Here is a 27,135-nt window from a genome sequence, read left to right on the forward strand (position 1 = left end):
CTGCTCCCTGCAGACGCCGGCGGGGTGGTGGAGGCCGAGCTGGTCCAGCTGCTCAACCAGCTCTGTGTGGCTCTGGTCAAAGACCCGTCGGTGCTGGAACTGTTTTTCCACACCAGTCAGGACCAGGGAGCGGCCAACTTCCTGCTCTTCTCCCTGCTCATACCTTACACACACAGGTAGGAGCTAACGACGTCGAAGTCGTTAGCTCTGGGATGACAAACAAAATCCCAGTCAGGATTTTGTTTGTCATCAAAACGATCTGAATCATTTTAGATTACTCATTTACTGATTCTGAGATGCTAAAATCTAACATGGATGGATGAACTGATGTGTCAGTGTTTTGTCTCTAAGCAAAGTTTTGAATAAACATATTACTTCTTCGGGCAATTTTTTTTCCTGCGTAGCAGTTAGCTGAAGCGCTAAGCTAATGTTAGCATATGAACTCGGTTTTTATATGACTTGTTGATGATTTGGCTCAAAGCACATCTTGATGCAAAACAAAACGTTATAAAGTTGTTCTACTTAGTGGGGATGGATGGATGGATGGATGGATGGATGGATGGATGGATGGATGGATGGTCTCTTTTTCTCTAAATAAATACAGTTTTCAGTAAACATGAAACACTTGAATAAGTTTGTGTGATTAGAAATTGAAAAAATGTCGTCTTCTTTGTCTTTTCCGTAACAAATTAGATGACGGATGTTTAGTTGTTTAAGAAAACCTGCAAGGAGTTACTGTAAGTGAAATTGTTTAGGTATTGGACAGAAATTAAGCAAAAACTCGGCTAGAGTCCAAAAGAAACCATTGAAAATTGTAAAAAAAAAAAAAAAAAAAGAACTATTTACATGAAATGGTAACAGAAAAGTGCGGCAGGTGAATGAAAGCATATTGTTGGTGTAAAGTGACTGTTTTTGTCTTTCAGGCAGGGTCTGGTCGGCCAGCAGGCCCGAGACGCTCTGCTGCTCATCATGTCTCTGTCGGCCTCGGAGCCTCGAGTCGCTCAGCACATCGCAGAAAACACATACTTCTGTCCTGTAAGGGTTCACACAGACACACACAGACAAGAACATAATTACATAAAAGTCCTTCAGCGCTGATGCTGGAAGTCCTTGATGGTTCATGTCAAGGCAACAACAGTTTCATGGCCATTTCTGCCAAAATAATCTCAGGCATTCCTTTCAAATTASATCAGCCAAATSTTTCAGACCGAAGACRCTAATTTATCCTTCACACACCTGTTAGAAAAGAAAAATAAAAGAGAACTGAATGCTTAAGATTAGTGTAAAGCAGTCCCTTTTTTCACTAACAGAAWGTTATTGGTGATTATTCAACAGATTTCCATGAATCAAACGGCTGTTYAAATGAATGGATTGTGTTGCATGAGCTTTTCCCACATTCATCTCCCCTCTGCATTGTAATCTCATTATYACCAGTTACGTAATAAAGTAATGAGCTCGTAATGCCTCCTCAGAGACTGAATGTGTACAGAGAGGGAGAAGAAAACCCCGAGGCGACTAATGAGGGAAATCCAAGGAGACAACAAAATGAGGGAAAAATAGGCCGAGACATGTGAACATCAAAAGCTATGATAGTCTATTGTCTATACAAGTGGTGCCCAAAGTCGGTCCTGGAGATCTGGCATCCTGCATGTCTCTCTCCCTGGTGGTAGTAACAACCTTTTCAGGAAGTCGGTGTTCTTCTTAGACCTTCTAACGACCCATTTTTAGATCCAGGTGTGTTAAACCAGGGAGAGAACTAAAACATGCAGGATGCCGGCCCTCCAAGACCCACTTTGGGCGCCACTGGTCTATACAAAACATGTTCAATAATTTATTTTGCACAAAATCATTCGTAGGTAATGAGATTTCATTTCAGAATTAGCTGTTTACAGCTTCTTGTCCCTTTAAGCCCAACGTTTACAATCACACATGAAAATGGCTGCAAACAGATGGGCAATTATACAACCATACAGCTTGGAAAGGCAGAAGTAGAGCCTCCTGCACAACCAACAAGAATGCAGCAAGTGGTTTCTGGATGGCAAGTCTGCAACGAAGTTCTTGTCTTTTCCAGCAGCCATTGTACAGCACATATAGCARTAAAAAACCAGCTGACCAAATGTGCTGGAGTTCCGCTTGGGTTGAACACTGCAGTGCTGAAAGGCTTAGTAAGAATATGAACATTTAGGATGAATTCATTTAACTTTGTGACCATAAGACAATAAGAGAAGTTTAATAAAACTAAAATAAGTGAACCATGAGTTAGCTGTGTCMGCCATGTTGGCTCCTTGGTCACCAGTTTGTGCTTTGACCTTTTTGTTTAAGGAGAAAACGGAGACGTTGAGGGTTTGTACATGAAACCCAGAGGCGGCTCAAGCTGCTCTGCACGTGCCACCTGTGAGCGTGTCGGTGTCGGAGTTTTCCAGCTTTAAGCCCATGTGACCACACTCTGACCTCAATCTGTCTGAAGGGAGCAGATTAGTAAATCAGCCAGGGATTGGGCCGGCGGGGATTAACAAGGCTGCACATGATTGGATGGCTGCCTGATTTTTAACAGGACTCCAGATTGCAGCTGTTTTCCACCGAGGAGGATGATGACGATGAAGTTTAGACTCATGTAGATGATGATTCTCTCTTTTCTGTCTCTTTCTTTAGCTATTCTTGATTTGTGCTAGTAAAACATAAAATCTTTGAAAAATGTTTTGGCTTGTATATAAAATATATAGAAATATTAGTCTAGGTCTTATTTTGACAATAAAAAGTTAATGAAAAATCAAAATTAGCCAGAAAATTGTTAGTTCTCTTTAGAGGAAGGATGTCCAAAGTGTGGCCCGGGGGCCATTGGTGGCCCTCTGAATGTTTTCATGCGGTCCAAAACCAGATTAACATTTTTTTTATTATCTTTTACGGTGAACATTTTTACAAATAAAATCTTTAAAATAATTTTAAAACAGATTTGGTATAACACAAATTTATAAATTATTGAACCGGTTTTTGCATTCGTCTTAATTTCGTAGTTTTATAAGATCAGAAAACAAGAAAACAATCAAAACCATGAAAACTGTCAACATGCTAAAACGGTTTATAGAATCTGAATAATTTATAATATTATAAATTATGTAATATTATTAATAATCTATTAATATTGATAATTTGAATTAGGAAAGTTCAAAAAGTGAAACTCACATGCAGTCATAGTCAATTAGAATATATGTTGTGATAAATTTTGTCAGATTAAAAGTATTTAAGCAGGAAAACATACTTTTATAAAGGCCACAGTTTGTTTATTGGTTATTGTTTTATAAACTGTTTTTTTATAAACAGAAATTATCACGATTAAGAACATCCATCTTTGAGTTTTAGTTGGTTATAGAGTTAATCAAAAACTATTTAATAATATTTTAATTTAATGAATGAGTTTATTCTAAATAGTTCACACTAAGTAGTGAATCTATTTCAAGCTTTTATTTGTTATAAATTTGATGATCATAACTTGCAGACAATAAAAACCTCATATTCAGGATCTCGGAAACTTTAAATATTGTGATTTTCTTCAGTTGGAGCCGCTTGGAGAGCTTTTTCCTGCTTTTTCCTGCTTTTCAGGGTAATTTATATCGAACGTTGAAGGATAATTCGAGTGTTTATTTATAATTTTCCCTAAAAAGTCGAATGTATTCCCTTCAGTATCTTTTCCAGCCATCAGTTTTTTCCTTCAATCTGCCCTAAATCTCTGCTAATCTGCTCAGGAATTTAATCTGCATGAAAGCCTCTGAGTGTGTTTTTCTGATTCTGTGGGTTTTACCTGAAAATACTGACAGAAACGCCAGCACACAGTAAAGTGTCTACAGGAAGTTATTTGTTAACTGCATCCCACTGGTTGATGTTTCTGAAGCTAAAAGAGAATCTGGACGAGAAGAAACTTGGTTTTATTCAAGCTTCAGATCTTACAGTCGAGGTTTGACGTTTAGATGCAGAAGGTTTCAGGCTCTTCATTCAGTTTGAAACGTGAATTTTCCTGTTTGTGTGTTTCTGCAGGTTCTGGCCACCGGCCTGTCTGGTCTGTACTCGTCTCTTCCTGCCAGGCTGCAGGTTTACAGTGAAGACTGGCACTGCCTGGAGTCTGCAGACTGGCAGCAGGTGAGAATCTGTGTTTTTAAAGAGGTTCAGTTCACACCGGCCTCTGTGCTGTAAAGAATAAACTAATACAGAAGTACAACTGCAACCAACCACTATTCAGTAACTGATGATGGGGTCAAATCAGCTGAATAATTTCATTTTTAGTAATGGAGTAAATTCAGTGACAGTAAAAATGATCTATTCAAAAGTTTGGAAGTTTCTTAAATAATAGAGCAAAATAGTTGGTTTAATAGACAGAAATTCTCAAAAATATCTTATGATGTGTAAAATATTGAGCTTATTTAGCTGTAAGAAAATGTGTGTGAATAATTGAATCTTATTTTGTGTGAACAGGTTCCAGCTCTCGTTCATTTCCTGCACTCACTGGACTTCTGCAGTGCTGTCACCAAGGTGAAAACCAGAACTAAAACACCCAAATGTTCAGTCATACACAACACATTTAGGTTTATGATGAGGCTCATCATAAACCTAAATCACTTCACATCCCAGAAGGTCACAGTTTGAGCTCAAATTTTCTGTATGTCCCCAGATATTTGGGTTTTATGAGCCGCGTTATGACATAAAACCAGGTCATACTTCGTCTGCCCCTCTTCCTCAGGTGGCCCATCCCTCCATCCGCTCCCAGTTGCTGAGTTACATCTACAATGGATTCCTCGTTCCGGTTCTCGCTCCTGCTCTGCACAAGGTAACAACATGTAGACAAGGAAATTACAGCAAAAAGTACCAATTCATTTCGCAACCAAAGGGCTGATTACTACGGAAGAGGATTAGGTCCACTTATATATATATATATATATATATATATATATATACCATGTCATCATGGAAAATAATATATAATAATATAATCATTTATAAAGATATTTTCACCCTGTGGTTTGTACTATAAATGACCTATTTTACGTTTAGTTTTACCAAATTTTATGTTATTTTTCGTCAAAATCGCTGAATTTTCGCATTTTCCCATTCAAATGGTTAGAAGCGAAGCCGGTGAGGCATCAGCGAGCTGAGCCTCACCTGGGATTGATCAACCTCTCGCTAACTGCACCGGTTGCTATTCTATGAGAGCATGCTCCTCCTGTCTGTACGCCGCCAATAAAATGGTTAAAAACCTTTAATGTATGAACAGATTTTCCATAATTCATCTTATGTATTTAATGTACTGAGTTTTTATTGTCACCAACTGTGTGTGTAACATGTTTTGTGTGCTGAGGAGCGATCAGAAACGGCAGAGAACAGATTCCAGGTGAGGCAGGCAGTTCTCATGCCTCATCGCTGGGGGCGCTCATGAACCCAGATATTGTGACTGTACAACTGCAGAGTAAGAGACAGTAACGGAGCTAGTCATATAGAAGCTGCGCTGATACAGAGAGGGAGAAAGACGTGGTTTTAAGTTGTACTTTAACGGTTTCTCCCTTTGCTGTTAAGCACAGCACGAAATTAAYAATATCTACATGTCTAAGTTTGATTGAGATAACAGAATTATTCTGCGGCGCGGCTAAGCATCACATGTTAAAGAATAGTCGTTTTGCCCTCCAGCATTGTGCGCATGCGCGAAATTTCTTTATGTAAACAATAACATGCAGGGGGTCTAGATTTGTACATCCGATTATAATTAAGTCGGTGCCTCACCAGCTATGAACCTCACCGCACGTCACTGATATACATTGCTCAAAAAAATAAAGGGAAGACTTTAAGATCAGAATTGGAATTTTGAGATTAAAATTAGAAATCTGAAAAAAGTAAAAATACTGAGATAAAAAAAATACATTTCTGAGAAAAAGGTTAGAATTCTGAGATTAAGTACAGACCTGTGTGAAAAAAGTAAAAAATACTGAGGAAAAAGAATTCTGAAGAAAAAAAATCAGAATTTTATTTTATTTTTAAATTGGTGGCCCTAATGTTCTTCCATAGATTATTGTTTCTGCACATTTATTGTGTAAATGCTGGGAAGGTCTTTGCTTGGCCCAAAAGACAAGAGCAGAAATAGTGTTTAGAAAATACAAGTATGGATATTTCATTCTGCCTTTGATTTGCATCTTGGCAGAAATAAATGTCTTCTTTTTTGATGGCTGACTTTTTTTTTCTTCTTGCACTTGGATTCAAACTTTTACGGTTTAGACAAGTGGCAGCTAAGGTTTATGTCTAACATGTTTTCACCACTAGAGGGCGCACAGCAGAAGGTGGGAGTAATGGAACGGCATCTTAGATGTTTAAAAAAGTTATTTTTTTGTGCTTTCTGAAGGTTTTTGTTTGACTTGTGCGTCATTAACATTGTTCTCTTTACTAATCCAGAGAAATTGAAAGTATCTCTAATCTGTCTCCATGTTATGCAGCAGATTAAATTTAGATCAAACAGCTTTGTTTGTCCCTGAGGGTCAGTTTGATGATGGACATGGTATTTGTCCGTCTCCTCTCACCTGGTTGTTGCGTCTTTAGCTGACCGTGGAGGAAGTGATGACCACCACTGCGTACCTGGATCTGTTCCTGCGCTCCATCTCTGAACCCGCCCTCCTGCAGAACTTCCTGTCCTTCATCCTGCTGCATCGTCATGACAACGTCCACATCCTGGACACGCTGGTCAGCAGGGTCAACACGCCGTTCCAGGTAACACACTCGCAGTTACCGCGCCACATCACCTGTTTCTCATGCTGTTTCTGACTAGAGCTGCAGCTAATGGTGAGTTTAATTTGTTTCCTCTAAAATGTAATACATGTTATTTTTCTGGTGTAGTTTTTCATTTACTGCTCTGATTGTGCTATTATTTTTGTCTTTTTTGAGTCTGTATAGTCCAGTTAATGATTAATCATTTACTAAATTGTTTGAGGATTATTTTGTAATTAATCAGATTAATCGTTTCAGACCTGTTTCTGTTTGCTTTCAGTTAGGAACTGTGTCTCTGGCTCTGTTCAGGACTCTGATTGGTCTCTTCTGCGAAGACGTTATGCTGCAGCTGGTGTTCAGGTCAGTCTGAAAGGTCCACACAGGCGGCCAGTACTATCTTTGTTCATTTAAAGATGTTAAAATAAACGTTTTCATCTAGCCGTTGAGCAGACGTTCTCCTAAATGGCCACAGGGGGCAGTAATGAGCAGACTGGCTGTTCCACTATGCATCCTTAAAAAGTCTTAAAATTGAGGCCTTAAATGTCTCAAATTTATAAAAAAAATTAACTTGGTCTTAAATACTGTGACCCAAGGTGGTTAAGGTTAGTGGCAATTAGCTTCAAGCTACATTTTTTTTCCTTACCAGCTACTTTTTCTCTACACTAGCTTTTTCACCCAGCTGACTTCCTTTTTCCTCGCTAGCTACTTTGTTTTCCTCCCATGTTACCTTTTTTGCCCCCTTAGCTAACTTTGTTTTGCCTTGCTAGCTCCCTTTCTCACTTTGCTAGCTAGCTTTTTCGTCTCAATCATGGGCAGAAAGCTGGGTTCACAGTTTTTGCTATGATTGATTGTAATGCAGCAAGTTCCCCCAAACATCCCCTATAGTTTATTTCTGTTTTAAATTTCATTGAGGGTGGAATAAAGTCTTAAACTTGCCTGGCTGAAACCAGCAGATGTGCTGCTTTTTCTCCTCAGGTATCTGATCCCCTGCAGCCACCTGAGCAGGAAGCAGCTCTGCTCCCTGAAGCAGAGAGACTGCTACTCCTCCAGCGCCGCCTCCTTCCTGCTCCTCATGCCCTCCTGGTGCCCCATGTACCTCAACAACAGACACTCCCTCTCAGAGCACATCCTCTGGCCGAAAGCAGCAGGTTGGTGTGGATTTAAAACATGAAGAAAAACCTTCTAGGAGGCAGATATGTTGACTGTGTGTTTGTGTCAGACCTGTCGGTTTCAGACAGCGTTGGCTACAGCAGAGGGTCAGACTTCCTGATGGATGTTAACTACGTCCATTACCTCTGGGACGCCCGCCAGGCGATCTCCATTTCCTGCAGGTTAGTTGGTCTGACCTGCTTCTGAATGTGGCTGAAAATAGAAAACTAAAGTGCAGTGGTTTAGAGTTTTATAAAAAAATATAACAAACATTACATAGAATTAAAATTTTCTTTGTTGGCTCCTCAAAATGTGCACTTCATCAGGACAAATAAGCAGTAAAATAATTTTTAAAGAGATTTTTGAAGCATAAAAGTAGATTTAATTTTATTTTTAACAGAAGGAAAACAAAGATTTTTTATAAAAATGTGACAAAAAAGTATATTTGCTTCACTTTGCATCAATTTAGTTGACCTGGTCCAGCAGAGTATTGCTGTGCAAAAACTGAAAAATATAGTTTTTAAGTTCCATTTGTTGGTCAAATGTTGCTATTACTTTTATTACAACATAAAGATGAAACTGTAAGGAGTGTTGTCATAAATAATATATACATATATAAATAAATTTACTGCTGTGTTAGCTCAGCTAATAGCAGCTGCAGCTAATCTGTAACAGACTGAATGTTTTTTCTTGTGGGAAATGTTTGAGTGTTTCTTTGTGTTGAATCCTGATAGATATGGTGGCGCTGTTGTCAGTTGCTATGGCAACGAGTCAGTGTGTAGCGTAGCCGACACACACAGAGTGATTAAAAAGTGATTTTGAGTTGTTCTTTAACGGTTTTTCTGTTATTTTTCTCTTTGCTGTGTCGCGTTGCACTACATTAATAATACTTGCATTTCCAGGTTTCATTTTGTTGATGGAGTTGTTTTACCATGGCAACTCGGTGATGTAGAAGAATCGTCCTTTTGCCGTCCAGCTTTGTGTAAACAATAACATGCAACATGTCCATATTGTTAATATTTAAAAGGCTACTGTTGAATGCAGAATCAAAATGATTTTCCAGAACTGATTAAGGGAAAGTTTTTGAGTATTTTATGCATACAGAGTGTGTTTTGTCTCTAGCGCCTGCAGGTTTTGGTCGGCGGCGTACGACGGCTTCGACCCACCGCCTCAGGATTACCGCTCCGACACGCCAGGAGACGATCTGGAGGACGAGGAGGAATTCATTCAGCGGATAAAGAGCGACTCCATCTGCTCTCTGGTCGTCCTCCGCCCTCCGTCTGCCCTCTCCCCTACGCCGTCGTCCTCGGATACCGTCTCCACTAGCAACCAGGCGGGCAGGGCCAGCTCTGCCATGGAGTTGGAGTGGGACGACATCTTCGCAGAGGAGGATCTCTCCTCTTCGTCAGCCATCTTTAATGTATCAAATGGCTTTGTGGAGCCAGACGGATGCAGTTTTTCACCCGTTCCTCYGCCGCCGCTTCCCCCTCGCCACATCCAGGAAATGAGGCTCACCGCCACCAAGCTGGTGCGCGGYKCTTACGTAGAGGAGTCCGAGTTTCAGGACGACGTCATCGTCTACGATCTGGTCGCTCAGAAGGACACAAAGACGRCTCTGTTTGAGCGGATCAAGGCGGCGAACCGGCAGTCRCKTGAAAGCTTCTCGAAATCAGGCAGAACGGTGATGGAGACGGTCAACAGCATCATGTCGACACGGAGGAGGAGCGAGGATGGAGGGAAAGAGGAAAGGAGGAAAAGTGAAGATTGTGACAGATCAGCGAGGAGGAAAAGTGAGGGATTTGGAACGAAGGAAAAGGAAGATGGAGAGCCGCGTGTTGTACTGAATGGTTTTGATGTAAAGAATCACGTCATCAGCGAATTTGATGACTCTGATGAAGAAGCTGAGTCTTTTGAACAAAACTGCMTCCAGAATGACATCCCAACGTTTAACGGTMACATCCAGTCAASGCATGAAACCGGCGTCACTCCGTCTCCAGAGACAAACAATCTCACAAACGGACATTTAGAACCAGAGCCRCTTCGAATTTCAGCAACAAACACCCAAAATTCAACCGCTCCCGCCAATCGGATCTCCAAGAACGACTTCCTGTCCCAGTACCACGAGCTCATGCTCTCCTTAGGGGTGGAGCCTGACGGTGATGACATCACAGATGACGTCGGTACTTTCAGGAGGCGTGTCCGAGCGCTGAGGCAAAAACTGGCAGAGGAGGAGGAGGAGGAGCAGCTCGTCTCTGGGTTTAGCTCCTCGTGGGATGAAGCAGAGCAGGAAGGAGAGGTGGAAGCCATGGAGGAGGAAGAGGAGGAAGAGAAGAGCGGCAACAGACAAGGAGGTCCATTTACAGGTTTGTGTGTGTTTTTGCAGTGCAGAACCAGAAATGGTGAGATCGKGATGCAATGTGCTTCAGTGGAACAAAATTCATTTATTATTTCATAACTATGATTTTTTTCAGCCATTCTCTCCGTCCAGATTTACCAGATTTCCTCGGTTTTCTCTTTCCCTGTAATCTCCAACCACACCAGGTCCGTTCATCAGCGTCTTGTTGTCCCGACTGGAGAACCTTCTGGAAAACTCCATCGCCGTCAACCTGCTGGTGACGGGGATCCTGGCCCAGCTGGCGTCGTACCCGCAACCTCTGCTGAGGTCCTTCCTGCTCGGCACAAAAACACACGACCAGCACAGCGTGCRGACGTTATACCAGGTAGCACCAGCGCACCGGGTTCAAGTTTCTGAAACGGTTTCAGACGTGACAGTGGTGTATAAACCGTGTCTGCAGGTGTTGGTGTCGGTGCACGCTCAGATCGAGCGCTTCGTGGAGAACAGGCCTGAGTATCCCGCTCTGGTCACCCAGGCCTGGAGGTTCCTGTTRGCTAAAGACCAGGATGGAAAATTTAGAGGTTAATAAACACAAGCAAACATCAAAACATGCATGAACAGGTTGAAAAACACCAACAAGTATTGGTCAATTTGCTTTTAAGCACATAAATTWAAAATTTATYCCATTTGGATACAAAGTCTTCATGGCATTGACCCAACCTGGCAGCTAGAATAACTAGAAGTTTTATTTATGGGACCATTTGATCGTTTAAGAAAACTTTTGATAGTTTCTAAAACACAGGAATGTATTTTTTTGAAATATTTAACCAAATACATTCTGAAAACATTTTGAACCAGCCCTCGTTTCTTTATAAGTTTCCTTTCAAGCACCATGTCGTCTTTCATTGTAGTTTTAAACTSTTTTTCTGGATTGGAKGAATTTGTCTMATTTTTATTCCATAACCTGCCCGGCTTTCAAGGRAATCTTTTAGTTAATTTGTTAATTCTTTTAATTCTGACCTTTAAATCATTGAATCATGAAACAAATGCTAAGCTAATAATTTTTTATTACAGATATTCTAGGAAATTTTTAAAGTAAAAATCGTTAAATCTGAAAAAAATCKAATAAATTTGAGTGACAGAGGAACTTAAGCAGCGACGATGTAAAATGCTGATGAAAACTTTAATTCTTGTGAAGTTAATAATTCTTGAATATTGATGGAAAAATACTAGATTCACTTTAAACATGGAGAAAATGTATTAGTGAAATAATCTGCCAGTGGAACTAGGACTTATTCAGTTGGTYTTATATTTTGTCTAATCTTTTCTCTCAGAGGCGCTCCAGTCTCAGGGCGGAGACATCATCCTGGATCCGTCTCGACCCAACGGCTCGGTGAGGAACGCCCTGCCGTTGCCGCCCCTCAGCGTCTTACCTCCCTGCCCCGCCGTCCCCACTCACGCCAAGAGCCGAGTGTTCGCCATCGTCATGTTCGCCGAGTTCCTGAAGGAGCTGGCGGCCATCGCTCAGGAGCACAGCGTGGCGGTGGACTGCTGTTCAGAGGAATGATGCAGGAAAATCTGATCAGTGATCATTAGCAGAAGACTTCATCACGAATCAACCTGATGGTTTATGCAACTTATCTGGACAATTTCAAAAGATTTTACTGTAAATCTACATTTAAATTGTGTTGGTTTTTTTTCTGCCTGACAGCACTTGAAAATGTTTCCCCATGTGAAGATAGATTATATTTATAAAATGTTCGGATGGAGATTATTTTGAAAATCATTGACATWAAATTTTGTATCAATTTGTGGAATATTTGAAAATCAGTTTCTGTGCTTTCTTGAATCTTTGCATGAAATTGTTGGTGAAATTATTTACAACAAATTTCTTTACARCCTAAAACAAGTCGCAGTTTAAAGATATATCAATCAAACGTTATTTAGAGAGATATGTGGTCCATAATAAACAAAAACAGAACAAAAAGTTTCAATAAATAAATAATAAGTCTATTGTAACAATAGACTTTATTTGCTAAATATTTATTTTGGATGTAAAAACATTACAGTAGTAGTACTGTAGTACTGTACAGTAGTAGTTACTGTAGTAGTACTGTAAACGGTATTTTAAGAAAATACCGTTTACTCTGCAATGCATTCTGGGTAAATGGTGTATGCTAGGTCGGATTGAGCTCGCTAGCTCCGTCCAGCCAAACAGCGATGAGTAACGTCTTTAAGCCTTTTTTCATTTGAACCGGAACGTGTTGAAATCGACAGGAATTTAGAAAACACGAGAGATGATGAAGATGAGAAGGACCAAACGGAGGAAAAGTTGGCCGTAGGAGCTGCTGGTGTTGCTGCCTTCAGCTTCATAAATGAAACGATGAATGACACGTACCTGTGGTCAGACTGCGTGATCCGGTAAGTAGTTCTGCAAGTAGCTGTGTCCGGTCGGGTAGCAGCTGTCTAGGGTCCGTGGTTTCACATTCAGTACCGGCGGAAGTAGCATTAGCTCAGTTAGCATCTAAAGAAGTTCCCAACTCTTCGTGTCTGATTTGTCTCTACCAGCGTGTTTCCCTCACAAGGTGGCGGGATTTAGGATGTTTGTGGATTAAAACGGTTGGCAGCACCGCATTTGGTTTTTTTTAGCTTGCAAAGGTAAAGATCACACCTTATAGCCTTCTTTAGTTCTGCTCGTATAAATGAGTCAAAGTCTTCTGGTTAGAAATGTTGAGAGCACAAAGAGGTCCTTGTGTTCGGTTCTCTCCCAGTGCTCTTTTTTCATGTAGGAAGTGATTCAGTGTCACCTTACTATTTAATTTTATTAAATTACAGCAAATAGCGTCACAATGTGCCATTACCTAAAATTACACCAAACATATTGTGATAAACAACTCAGGTAAAGTTGGCCTTCTTGTGTTTACTCTGCAGGTTCCAGTACAGAACGCGTCATCAACCCAGAATGTATTGAGCAGGTGAAAAATATAACAAAATATAATTAAAAATAATAATTATTATGAGTTTTGATGTATCACAAACCAATTTTTTTTTAATTAATAGGAAAATTACAACTTATTTGGGTTAGCAAAAAGTTGTTTTTTGTTCATTGATAAGCTTATCATTAATGCTGCATGTTGTAATGATGCCGCAGAAAACATGCATGGTTTCCTGAAAGCCCCCACCCTTAGAAACATGGTAAGCAGGCAGAAAGTCATGCTGTTATTGCTTAAGACAAGAAGTTGATCTAATATCTGATGTTGYAATATCTGAGTGTAAAATTTCCTCCAGTTCTTGCAAAACATTAACTGAGGGAATCAATTAAGAAAATGCTGYTCGGCACAAAGCAAATAAGCAAAACCGCTTCTGTCTCGCTGAGTTGCAAGGTGTGAAAAACAATGTCTGGAGAAAAGTCTCATAAAAAAATCACCTAAACAATGATAACAGTRAAACAAGCAGCAGCCTTTCTCTTTTGAATTTGTGAAACTATGAATTAATGGTGCAAATGTGTCGGTTGCAGAAACGTATCGTACACAGCGCCTCGCTAGTCACACCTACTGAACTTTTTCACACTGTGTGACAGTAAAAAACCAGAACCACAAGATCTCATATTAAACGTGTGACGTTGAAATGCAGGGAAAATGCGACATTTTACTTTTGTTTGTTCAGAAGCCTTCTCACAAACAAACAAACCAAGTTAAATATCTGCTGAGATATATTTGTGACCTAACTGAGCTGAAACCCATAACTATGGCAACACAACAAACAGTGAAGATTAGTCGTTGCACTTTCAAAAAGTAAACTTACAAATTGTAAATCTTTTCATTTGTCTTTGCTTCTCAATGACAAAATTATAATTGTCCTTATAAACGTAACTAAATCTTTTACCAATTAACTAGAGCTATTTTTACAGAATGCTGTTGCTATAAATGTCATCATGTTAGTCACTGTGCCTGAGTTAGCGTGAGAGATTTGTGTGGGTWGATATGAAATRGCAACCGCAGTGACAACATTCACGATACTGGATTTCCCGACCAACACAATTTGGTCAATATGATCTCATAACAAGATGGTTGCTATGCGAGTGAGGCCATGTATGCCTGGCGGTGTGTAATTTCTCCAGGGGAGAATCAAGCTAGGGAAAAACAGGATGTTTAAATGTGATTTATTATGCTTCCTTGAACAGGTTAGGATAGGTCTATGGTCTAAATAAAACACGCTCATTATGAAATYATTCTTRGATAATCAGATTTTAGTCCTCATCTCCTTTCAGAATGAGCTGTTTTGGGGCCTCCTGTCATTTTAAATTCATATAAGTTGCTGCTGGTCACGCCGCCAACTCAACGTTTACACTCACATGTGAAAATAGCTGCAAACAGATGCACAATTATACAGCCATACATCTTTGAAAAGCAGAAGTGGAGCCTCCTTCACAACCAAAATGAATGCAGCAAGTGGTTTCTGGATAGTAAGTCAACCACAAAACACTTGCCTCTTGAAGCAGCCATTGTWCAGCGCATACMGCAGCAAAACCAGCTCACCAAACAKGCAGYAACTCCCCTTCGGTTGCTAGGTAACGGKTTGGGCTTACCTGGGRTGGTGACGTTACAAATCAACGCCACGTTAAGATAAAAGTGAAAGCCTGTGCTTCGCCCTGGCAACGTCATTTCTGTCCAATGGGAGCAATTATTGGTATCCATGTGAACTTGGTTGCAAGGTGTAGCTCGCTTGCAAAAAGTACAATGTGAAAGTAAACCAGACCAAATGAAAGATGGTCTGCATTTGGTCCAGACCAAACAAGACGACCAAATGACGTGGATACACCCAAAGACTGGACAGTCAGACAGGAAATGTCTTTTTTAGTGAAAGTGCAGTTATAGAAGTAAATGTGTACATCTCATGTAATACATGAATCCTGGACAGATCTTAATATTATAGATTAAAACACCATTGTTTCACTGTTTGCTTTGGTGGTTTGAAGGTTGGAGTTTTCTGCCTCTTCACTGGTTATTTTGGGCTGCAGTGGGGGGATCTGGCTTATTCAGCGTAGGCCGACATTTTCCACTAGAAGCAGGAGAGGGGCCGTCTGTTTCRCTCAAAAGTATATTTATATATAAATATGAGATGTTTTTCTCTGTCTCTGTGGTGACAACATCTATACTCTGTGTTTTACACTTATTCGCTCTACTTGACCGGAAAGCAGAACATCACAGAGGAGATAATGCTGATTAAGACTCACAAACATCTGATTAGGAAGGAAGGCGAAGTTCAGTGGTGGAAACGAGTTCCTCTTTCTCTCTCGCTCTGTGTGCCTCTAACATATTAGGTGACATAGTTGTTCGATAMAATTTTCAGTTCTTGAAAGTAAAAAGTTGGTGAGATGTGGAATTTCTGAAGAAACAAAGTTTTATTARTGCCAAAACAACAGATATTGGTCAAAACTGTTTATAAAGGGCTTGTTTGAAACAACACTTTGTTTAGGTGARTCCAGATTAAAAKAARCACAACARCACAAATCCCTTAATACACCACGGCTTATTTCACTTATAACAAGACATTTTTCCCATGATATATGTRAAATAAGCAGTTAGTGGAACTTTCTCATCAATATTAAGGAATTATTATTAAAACAARCTGCTGTGTCTTGATGAAAAGTTGGTTTAGTTTGTCTTTTTKCAAGTGTGCTAAGATATTTGTACTAGGGACTAGACCAAAAACACGTGGTAACATTTTGTGTTACCAAAAACAACATTTAGATAAGTGGTTATGTGGTTATCTGAACTGCGCTAATCAATTACTTCAAACATTCATCTCCCTGCAAACATGCTTTTAGAATAGCAGAAGTTACTGACAAAGCTTTTCTCGTACAAAGTTCTGTTCTGTTATTATGCAGAATTGACTTTTTCAAGTGTTATTTCATGTTATTTCAAACGATGCGCCGCCTTGGAGCTTCAATCCTCAGTCAGGTTTTTGCCCCACAGAGCACACGGCTCCTCCAGACTAGTGGCAGCAGCAATTCACTCTGCATGTCTGAGCTCCTAGTATCGCTTTGAAACGGTTGCATCATGGAGAACCATGGACCTTACCAAGCTCTGCCCAGAAAAGCCCCTCGAAAGTCCCACATGATTACATGTCTCACAAGCAAAGCCTCGCAGACCTTAGCTTCTATGTGTAAACATGGCATTTTTTATTTCGACTGACTCTCTGCAGAGTATTTCTGAGTCGATTAGTGTAGCATTTCTGCTGGATTTTCACAAAATATCTGCCACGACAATGGAACCAACAAGTTCATGTCATCTTTTTTGGACGACATCAAGGTGTTTGAGCCACGCGATGCCTCCAACATKGTGMGMGTTRCAGCTAAATGCTACCRGTYGATGAGRAAAACARCAGATYCTCASACCCTCAGCATAAATATAGCTGTGGACAAGATCACTGATGSCTRTTGTTCTTGCAAGGCTGGGTAAGTCGGGCATTCATGGTTTTGAGGATTCGAATGTGTCTAGGCCTGATACACGGTACTCGGTGCTAGCGTGGCTAACACGATTACAGTTTAGTAAAAGCTAGAGTGGCTAACACGATTACAGTTTAGTAAAAAGCCTTTTCAGGTGAAATAAAATCTTTAATGTATGTCAGATATGGTCACATTGCATATTGATCTGTTCAGCTAACGTAAGGCTGTAACAGACAGGCTTCAGGGTGTAGAAGTTGTATCGGTACTGCCATTATGCTGTACTTGACTAAAAGGTTTTCATAATGGATGTGTTTATTATTGACTTTATTTTTTTCATTCACTAAACACAAAGAAAGCAAATCAGTAATACTTACACCAGCAGATACTTTGTTCTTATTGATCCTACGAGGTTGAGCTGTAAATGCTGTCGTGCACAAGCTTTGATCCAAGCAAGGCTTTCCATTTAAGAATTTGGAAATCTGTGAATTTTAGTTCCACAAATATGATCAGGATACCTGACATCACCTGTACAGATACCCCACTGACGGAAAACCATTCTTTTTCGAGTCCTGACGCAAAAACTTTCTGCCGGTCTGCTAGTCCACAATGTACATTAGCATGAGTTTACTACTCACTGTAGCTTGTGTTTGTGAGGCGGTCAAGCACGTGGTAGCTGCGCTGTGACGTGAAATGGGCATTAGCCAATGAAACGCAGACCCTGTGGTAAGGTCCATTGACGTGAAGACGGAAAGTGTCGGAGCTTCTTAAAGAAACAGAGGCCAATTTCAAAGCATCAGATACGGCGCTAAATCAAAGTTTAATTTCTTTTAAGTTATTTTTGACAAATACAGAATTATTACAACAACTGAAGGAAATATATAGTTACTTGATTGTGCTATAAAATGTCGCTGTATGTCTGGAAAATATGTAACACCCCTCTTTAAAGTGGTGGCACTTGACCCTGAAGTCACCCAGATAAAGTCAGAGTTGACACACAAATGGATAAAACCTTAAAATCAGGCACTACTCTGTGTCCCTATCAGGTAAAACACAATAAAGCATCAGGCTGTAAAGTTAAAAAAAATCAGGAAATATTAAAGCTTATGCAACTGAACATGTTTTGCAGTGAATCAGTCGCATATCGGCTTTACTTTTCAATACGGTTGGATCAAGATGATGCACATCGCTGCTGAGGTCTTCACACTGTGGTTAGCTAGTTCCTGTATTGACGTTTGACTTCATCTGCTCACTCTGAAAAGCTCGATCACTCTTCATAAAGTCACACAGCCGAGCGCTGCACCAGCTGCTAGCTGGAGACGACCAGGRGAGGAGGAAGACACCATGAAGGCGATGAAGGTGTTCCTGCTGATCTCGGCTCTCGGTGAGTCTCTTTCAGGTGTTTGAAAGTCTTTACTCCGTCTCGGTGGCACGTGCTTCATTCTTGTGGTACGGGGGYGGGGGGAGGTTGGTGAAAAGTGGCAGCTGTCGCTACTGTTACAGTGTTTCATAAGTGGTGTCTGTGCTCAGGTGACACCAAACTACACTGTAGAGTTAAAAATCGGAGRAAAATTAGTGACRCAACTCAAATAAACCTCAAGTTTATGGAGAACAAGAAGGAAAATTGAGAACAACTTGTGTTTTTCTAACAGAAAATGGCTAAAAAGATGCTTTTTTTAATCATTATTTTGGWCAGCAGTGTCCAMAATCACCWAATTAAAASCMCTCAAGGGCCACAATTTATTTATTTATTCACTTAAAAAGGYAAAATGGYTTTTACCCGCTAAGCAACAAATTAACATATGATATTTTGAATAAAATGGTCAAAAAAKRGATTTTAAGTTTCTTCAGYTGTTTGTCAGGTTAYCAGTTTTAGTTTTTTGCCATTAATAAAAATGAGAACTGTCTTGACTAACTGTGTGAATAAGTCCGATTTGGTCTTAAATGTTACTGGAGATTTGTGGCCCCACTTACTATGACATTAAAATGGAAGCAAAAATAAATCAAAACATGCCTCACTMAAATAGAACCCTCATTTTCTATTTAATATATAAATTTGTCATCAAAAATCTAATAAAATTGCATCCAGTGACCTCTAAAAAGTACTCAAAGGGCTGCAAATGGCCCTCGGACCACACTTTGGACACCCCTGATTTGATGAGCTGATAATTCACATGAAGTGTCATGAAAAAGTATTTTCCTCCTGCAGAGTTTTGCTTTAATTTCACACCTAAATGTTTCACAGACAGCAGAAAAGAAGCTAATCTGGCGCTACGACTCATGACTGGTTGCTGTCGAGATTTTACAATAACTATCAACGAGTGTTTTTTGCAGATATCTGGAGAAATTTAGGTACGAATCATCTGCTTTTGTGCAGACTTTGACTAGGCCACTCTGAAACTTCCTTTTGTTTTGAGTCATTCGGACGTGTACCAGCTTGATCWTTGTGCCAAAACGAGCTAAACTTTGTTGGGATGTTTTTGTTTTGTTCCAACGGCTACTAGACGTCGTTCAGGTCCTGAAGTAGCAAAGCAGCCCAGAGCATGACACCACCACCACCATGTTTCATTCTTGGCATAACGCTCTTTTTCTAAAATGCAGTTAGCTTTATGTCAGATGTAACGTGACACACACCACAATATTTTCTTAATATTGATTAAAAAAAGTCCTATTTCCAGTTACATTTTATTTCTCTGTTGTTAGAAATGGAGCTTATTTTTAATCAATATTAAGGAATTATTTGCTTAAAACAAGCTCCTATATGCTGCTATAAGACACTTGCACTGGAAAGTAGGCCAAAAATACTTGATGATAAAATGTAATGTCTTTGCAGTGCGAGATGTGAGTCGGAGTTTGTGTTTGTTTTTGGGTCAGCAGTGGTTCTGGCCTTGAAACTCCTTTAGATGCTGTTTTTTGCTTAGTTTGTTCCTTATTGTTCATGAGCGCTGCTGCCGTTACCAGAGGCTGCAGAGGTCTGATGTGATCTAGATGGGGTTTTTTKGGGGGGGGTTACTCTTTGGCATGTCAGGGGATTTCCGTCTTTTACCAGATTTTTAAAAATTGTGTAATTTTGACAGATTTAACACGGAACCTCTTGGTGCAGACGAGCAGACATTTTCAACTTTATGCACATTACCTGACACATAGGCATTTCAATTGGAAATGTTCCCTGATTTTAAAATCTTGGCTGATGTGGCGCTCGTAATCCCAGTTTCCCATCAAAACTTTCAGATATTTGATTAAAACAGAAGCAGGTGCGGATCAGGAAGAAGAAGTAAATTTGTCCATTGAGGCTACGGGTGATTCATATTTTTACTGCAGTTGTTTAATTTCATTGTTGACATGTAGTTACCGGGGCAACCGTCAGTAGTTTCTGTCACTGTGGGGGAAAAGTAACCAGCTTGATCTGTAATGTTACGATGTGAAATGAAATGCAATCAGACTTTTAGTTTCCAAAAGTTGTTCTCAGGTAAGAGTAGCAGAACTTCAACATATTCTTATTCAAGTAAAAGTAAAAAGTATCCGTCCAAGAAATGATTCTGGAGGCAACTCAACTACTGAGAAACTGATCAAATTATCAGCCATTTAATATTTTAAACTTTACATCATCAGACAGACCAAAATATAAAGTTAAATGGATATTTTGGTGTTTCAAGGACAAAAATGAGAAAAATCTAAAACAAAAAGTAAAATCAGGCAAAAGACAATTTTTCAATTCAGTTTCTTTCAATAGAAAAACTTATGAATCGTTAACAGGAACTGCAGGTGTGTGTCTGTGTCTTATTAAAACATGTTTGTTTTTCATTCAGTGGGTAGAAAATCCAGGTTTACTAAAGTAAAAGCAGAGATACTTCATAATAAAAATGCTCAGAGTACAGCATAGTAAAAATACTCCTAAAAGCACATTGTCTCAAAAACAGCTCCTCAAGTAAATGTAACTAATTACTCCCTAACTCTGAACATAGTTGAACGTTATAATTTTTAAAGATGGACGGGTAAAGATGGATTATGATGGAATATTTTTGACCCCCCCTTGAATCTAAATGATGGCCATGGAAAAAGTCTGGTGACCTCCTGGATGAGTCGTTYACGTCGTCTTGGAGTAATTTTGGTAATTAAATGTTCTCCACTGTTTTCTCCCGAACCCAAAAGCCATGAAATGTTAGATTTTATCTTCGTTTTGCTCATGTGGTTTGAATTTCTTCATATCGGGACGTGATGCGTCGCTTTTGAGATCTTTTCGTCTACTTCATGTTGTCAGGCAGGTGATTCTTAAATGAGTTTTATGATTTTAATGGTTTGACTTAAGTAAGATAATTTAAAAAAAACATAAAAATGTTATTAACCAAAGCCAATTAAGGGCAGAAATTACATTCTTATCTGATGTTATATTGGTTTGAATACATGAAAGCAGCATTTATTTACTTTCTGTGTTATTTTAGGTTGATAATAATATTTCTGTGATTATCTGCACAATAAACAAACAAAACTGTGGTATTGGTCAGACACCAACGACGGTGGGTTGGTTTCTATTGTTGGTTTTGCCTTAGAAATACATTACCAGCAGGTAGTTAGTGGTTGTGTGGGTTCAGAAGAGTGAATGCTGATTGGCTGATGTGTGATCTGTTGACTGATAAGAGGGGAAACTTTGCAGAGCTGCATGGTGCACTAAAGCACCTTCTGTTAAAAATAACAGTAGTTTAGAGGCCAAAATGATCTGCTGTCAATTAATTTACAGCATAATTTATCTTAAACTGAGTGAAGTCTGGAGTGTGTTAGTTAAATTAACAAAAATGTGATTTCAGCGTTTAAAAGTACAAGGAAATACTGTGAAATATGTAAAACATTAAATGGAATAGCCTTTTCTGATTCTCCCACCTGAGCTCTGGATATAAACTACCTCAAGTTGTTTTGTCAGATTTCGTAAAAAAACATTTTCTATGCTTTATGTCTGACTTTGTGTTTGTTCTCCACTCAACCTGCTAGATTTACGATTTAATGTGATCTCAAAATAACAGCGAGATGAATTCACCCCGCAGTGGCTCAGAAACACCAGCAGCTGTAGTTTTGATGACAAACCACTCGGATGTGCCTGGTTGCTTCCTGCAGGAAGCTGGAGGTGAAGACGCGGTGCTGAAAACCACAAATACTAGAGAAACATGCATGAAAGGCGGCCAAGACACCAAAAACCCAACATTCTGCTGCCTTTAATCTGATAAAACACGTCAACAGGAGCTCTTGAATTTCTTTAAAAGTAAATCTGTTAACATTTGCATGATTTGTTTGGGCCGTTTTAACGTCTTCCTTTTTCCACCCTCTGTAGGCGTTGCCGCCTTTTCACAAAACAGCGGTTTAGAAGATGATGACGATGACTATGGAGAGGAGGGTTGTGGAAGCGGTGAACCAACATCAGAACCAGCAGCTGGAAACGACTCCAGCTCCCTTCCCTCCTCAGGTAACCTCGTCCTGCTCCGCTGAAGCTCACAGAACCTCCTGCTGTGATGATGCATCAGCTCAGCTCTTCATTAGTCAAATGCACAGCAGTGGAGGGCTGATGATGTGGGCCTGCTTTGTCCCAAAGAATCCCAAACAAAGCAGCACGTGGCTAAAGAATCAAGATTTAAGAGTTATTACTGCAAAAAATGAGCTAATTATGAGGTTCACTTACTTTTTCTACAAACATATTATCCAGTTTTGCTTTACGTTTCACTTGTACTTAAAATCAAATGAGATCAAAGCAGAAAATGTAATTTCCTGTTACCCAAATTCCTCAAAATTTATGATTTTAATGACACTTTCTGCATTGGTTATAAATATTCTCACTGAATACTGAAAGATGAAGCTGCTGCTGTGAAACAGGAAGTAGATTTCTGCTTGTAATGGTTTTCTTCTTCTTCTCCTTTCAGCTGCCAAACACTCACCACAGAGAGGAGCTGTTGTCACCAAATGCAGCCTCTGCCTGCTTCCTCTAATTTTAAACGTGTGCATCAAAGCCTGAAAATAATCATTTTCAGAGAGTTGTAGAATATTTCACACTCATTGTTTTGTCCCTTGTTGAAAATTGTTTTAATCAGATGATTAAAGTGTATTAAAATGATTAAAATAATGTTTACTCTACCATGCAATGTTGTCAGTTTACCAAGGTTAATTCTGTTGGGAAAATGAACCATAAGAAATGTTCTGGTACACTTTGGGATTCCAATTCCTTTCATTTTATACAAATAAAGGTCTAAAAACTGTGTTAAGCATTTGAACTCAGCCTCCTTATTGAAATCCAAAACAATATGTTGCTTTCAGTAGCCACCTAATTCGTAGACTGTGAGTTGTTTAATCTCAGTTACCTAGCAACCCCAGCGGAGTTCCACCAGTTACCTAGGAACCGAAGCTGAGTTTCAGCTGTATTCGCTGTACAATGGCTGCTGGAAAAGACAAGTGTTTTGGTGCTGACTTTGCCATCCAGAAAAAACACTTGCTGAATTCTTGCTGATTGTGCAGGAGGCTCCACTTCTGCTTTTCAAAGATGTACGGATGAATGATTGTGCATCTGTTTGCAGAAATTTTCACTTGTGAGTGTAGACGTTGAGTTTCAGTTGAGCTTATTTGGATTTAAAGTGACAATGATTTTGTGCAAAATATGTAACGAGCATGTTTTGAATAGACCATAGAGCAAAAATAACCTTTTCAAGGAAACATACGAGGTCACCTTGAGGTTAATACCTTCGAAACCAAGAATAGCTTCCTGCTTTCAAGGCTAACATGAGCCTCAAGTGTCTCTTGGTCTCAGGTTCGGCTCAAACGGGTGTGAGGCCTTATAGGCAGAAAAGATCTTCTGGTTTAGAGCGTCATCACCACTAACAGGGTTTCAGTAAAGATTTGGTGGAAAGTTAAGGACAAACTATGAGCAGAAATACATATTTACCACTCTGAAACAGGGATCTGTTATCGAAAGTGGAAAGAGGAAGGTGGCATTATGCAGAGAATGCCAGACACATGGAGCAGACAGAGAAGTGTGCTCCAACAAAAACAGAAACTAGGCGTTTATAGGCAGCAGCGCACCATTTCACAGCCTGTTCCTTTTCAGTCAAGCTGTTTAAACTGTTCAAGTGTTTTGAGGTGTGGATAATTATTTGATTACTGACTGAATAAATGAGGTTCTTCCAGAATTTATCTTTCTCTGCTACATGAGATCCAACCTGTGGAGCAAAATCACCAACAATATTCAACATCAGACCTTCTGCTTCTACCTTCAGCGAGCTGTGGTTGTCTGGCAGCAGGAGAAGACGTCTGGAAATCTTCTGAAATACAATTCAGCTACATAAAGCAGAAAGAAAATATTCATAAAACAGAATCTGCATACAGCAACCTGTAAATTCAGCAGCGCTTCGCTGGTGAGACGACCTCAAACTTTTAGCGCCACTTAGAAAAGAAGCACAAAGAAAGGTATGTGGTGTTAGCCAAGCTAGCTAACAAGTGTTAGCAATCTGCTTCAGATTCAAATTAATTCGCTTGAAGAGATTTAGCCAATAGTAGCTACACATATTACATTAGCTACATGTGTACAGAATGTTCTGTACACTTATTTGTATTGACTTAGAAACTGTTGTATCTACATGAAGCACCCAACCAGAGGTGTGAACTGTGGTTGGCTAGTTCCTCTACCTCCGTTTCACTTATTCCCCTCTTTCTCGAAAGCTTGGTCACACTTAAAGTCAGACAGCAGAGCGTTTAAGGAGGAGAGCCAGAAGAGACAATGGAAAGGTTAAAGTTTTTCCTGCTTATCTCAGCTCTTGGTGAGTTTTTTTCAGGTGTCTGAAACTCTTTACTCTGTCTTGGTGGCTTCATGTTTTTGGTACGGGGAGGTTGATGGAAAAGTAGCAGCTGCCGTTACTGTTCCTGTTGTTCCAGTGTTTTATTGTTAGGATTTGAGCTCAGCTGACTCAAAATGAGTCAAACTACATTGTGGAGTTAAGGATCAATGAGATACTAGTGACACAAACCAGCCAACAAGGAAAACAGCTTCTGAGTTTCTATTAGGAAAATAGTTTAGATTATTTATATACGGGTGAAAAAAATGAAATCTTTCTGCTCAAGGAAGTTATTTTCACAGATTTTATTTGTATTTGATGTTGAGGAAGTGATTTTCTTTTTCACAGTGTTGTGAAAAAGTATCCTCCCTTCGCAGACTTCTGTTTTTATGCCTCAAGCCTTTCAAATAATCAAAGAAATGTTCACAATTTATCTCAGATACCCAGAGTAAACACAAAAAGCCTTTTTCAAATGCTGCTTTAGGTCAAGCCACCGCACTTTAATTTTCCAGACTTTGAGTAGGCCGCTCTGAAACCTTCTGGTCTAATCAAAGAAAAGGGACTAAGGTTAACAAAATCGACTCAAACAACCTGAGAAATAGGAAAGGATCATTTAAGAAGAACAAATGTTACAATGAAAACAAAAAGCACAGCAACCACTGCATCAGCAGAGGTTTCTTTTCTGATTAAAGTCCTGTGTGTTTCAGTTTTTCTCTGGTGGTAGTTAATATTTTGTTTGTGTCAATGATAATGATCCGGGGAGAGAACTAAAACATGCAGGTTAACAGCCATGCTTGTTTTAAACATGGCCGCCGCCCTGGTGTAGGGCGGCGGCCATGTTTTGGTGGGTCTGCAGTTGTGCCGTATTGTTTCCATGTTCAGATTAGAGAGCAGAACAGGAGGGTTTTAACGTGCTCCTTTTACAACTTCTGCAGGTGTTGCTGTTGTTCCATCTTGGACAGAAGAGTATGACGATGACTATGATCTAGGATTTTATGACTTCAATTACACCGTATCTTTTCAGACAGAAGAGTATCATGACAATTTTCCAGATTATGGCACAGTATCTTCTCGGGACACATCTGACTTCAAATCCGTTTCCTCTTCAGGTAACTTCTTCTTGATCCGCTAATAAAAATATATACCAAAGACCATTTACTACAGAATATTTGTTAAAATTTTTCCCTTACATTAAAGTGTTTTACTCGTTATTCTGTTTTTATGCGTTTCACATTCTCATCAGAATTTCCCCATAAGAGGAAATCCTGTTCTAATCTGGTTTTTATGATGCTTTCACAACTTCCTGCTTTAAAAATGCTGATGCATTAACTCAGTTTTCTGAAATATATTCCAATAAATGCTGAAAGATGAAACTCTGTTGCTGTGAAGTAGTAGTTTCCTCCAGTTTCCAGCTGAATTTTAATTGTTTTCTTCTGCTTTCAGCTGCCAAACMTTCACCACARAGAGGAGCTGTTCTCACTAAATACAGCCTCTGTCTGCTTCCTGTAATATCACATTTGTGCCTGAAAGACTGAAAATAATGATGATAAAGAAGAAAAACAAGCTGATTGTTCAGGCTTTGTTTGTTATCTACAGCCCTGCTGAAAAAATGTTAAATAAAATAAACAAATGGTATTAAAATAAACCAAATAATGTAATTTCTGCTCCATTATGCAACGATGTAATGAAGTTTAAATAAACAATGAGGTCTAAAACATTCTGGGTCCTTAGACATTGATTATGTGTTTGTTTATCTTTGTGTGTTTTGGAGGAAATTTTACATTTTTGTATCTTTTTAAACACTTTATTAAAACTAAAAAACATTTTTTGGTGCCAGTATCTCCTGCTATAAACACATGGTTTTTGAAAACACAAATATTGAACATTTATTTGTCGCTAGTTTTTGAATCTGTTCAATATTTCTTACATTTTATGCTATTTGGTTTCTATAATTACTTTTTCTCATTCGCCTCATTCTGACTCCCTTCAAAATTTTGTATTTTATTGGAGACTAAAAGACTTTTTGTTATTTTGTGAAACATCAATTTCTGAACCTTTTTTTTTTTTTTTTGCAACTTTTTCAAAAAAATAACTTGAAACTAGGCTGTGAAATATCAGGAGACATTTAATTGTGAAAGACATCAAGGACATTATTTTGTTAAGCCACATTTTGCTGATGTTACGACTGCATCAGCGTCATATTGTGCAGCTCAACTTTGAACGACCTTTAGGACGTCTGGAGAGCCACTAAAAGGTCACATTTAAAGTTKGTGAGAAAGTGAAGACATGAAGGAGAAGTTAAGGGTAATGAAACACATTAAAGCTCAAAACTTCCTTCCTTTTGCATTTAAAACCTCTTGATGGACGTTTTAGAAGCAGAAATGAATATTCAACATGCACACCAGCCAGTCTGGGCTTTATAACTGGATGAACTTCAGGCCTTGTGCTGCAGAAACACTCAACATCTCCACACAGCCGCTTAAGTCYGCTTCGTTTCGGCTGTTTTGCAGTTTTCTGGAAATTTGTTCCAGATTAGAGGTCCGAAGAAAATAACTTCAGTTTGTTTCTGTTCAGCTGGAGAAAGTTATGGCACCTCCATGCATTTATGTTTTATAAGTTTCTACTAAATTAGTTYATAGTTACCTGGTGATGCTGTGATG

At 39.3% G+C, this 27,135-nt stretch overlaps 1 protein-coding gene across 1 annotated transcript in view; it reads left to right on the forward strand.

Moving 5' to 3' along the window:
• LOC103480892 (FTS and Hook-interacting protein-like) overlaps positions 1 to 12,048 on the forward strand; it is a 19,501-nt gene extending 7,453 nt beyond the window's left edge. The window contains exons 5-17 of the mRNA XM_008436093.2: positions 5 to 176; positions 924 to 1,035; positions 4,033 to 4,134; positions 4,468 to 4,524; positions 4,733 to 4,819; positions 6,574 to 6,741; positions 7,019 to 7,098; positions 7,714 to 7,886; positions 7,958 to 8,069; positions 9,010 to 10,250; positions 10,429 to 10,607; positions 10,683 to 10,803; positions 11,557 to 12,048. Coding sequence (XP_008434315.1) covers positions 5 to 176; positions 924 to 1,035; positions 4,033 to 4,134; positions 4,468 to 4,524; positions 4,733 to 4,819; positions 6,574 to 6,741; positions 7,019 to 7,098; positions 7,714 to 7,886; positions 7,958 to 8,069; positions 9,010 to 10,250; positions 10,429 to 10,607; positions 10,683 to 10,803; positions 11,557 to 11,789 — 2,837 coding nt within the window. The 3' untranslated portion in view covers positions 11,790 to 12,048. The remainder of the gene's footprint in view (positions 1 to 4; positions 177 to 923; positions 1,036 to 4,032; positions 4,135 to 4,467; positions 4,525 to 4,732; positions 4,820 to 6,573; positions 6,742 to 7,018; positions 7,099 to 7,713; positions 7,887 to 7,957; positions 8,070 to 9,009; positions 10,251 to 10,428; positions 10,608 to 10,682; positions 10,804 to 11,556) is intronic.
• Positions 12,049 to 27,135: the final 15,087 nt, after the last annotated feature.

Source organism: Poecilia reticulata, linkage group LG18 (genome assembly GCF_000633615.1).
Source record: "Poecilia reticulata strain Guanapo linkage group LG18, Guppy_female_1.0+MT, whole genome shotgun sequence".
In the NCBI taxonomy this organism is placed as follows: Eukaryota; Metazoa; Chordata; class Actinopteri; order Cyprinodontiformes; family Poeciliidae; genus Poecilia; species Poecilia reticulata.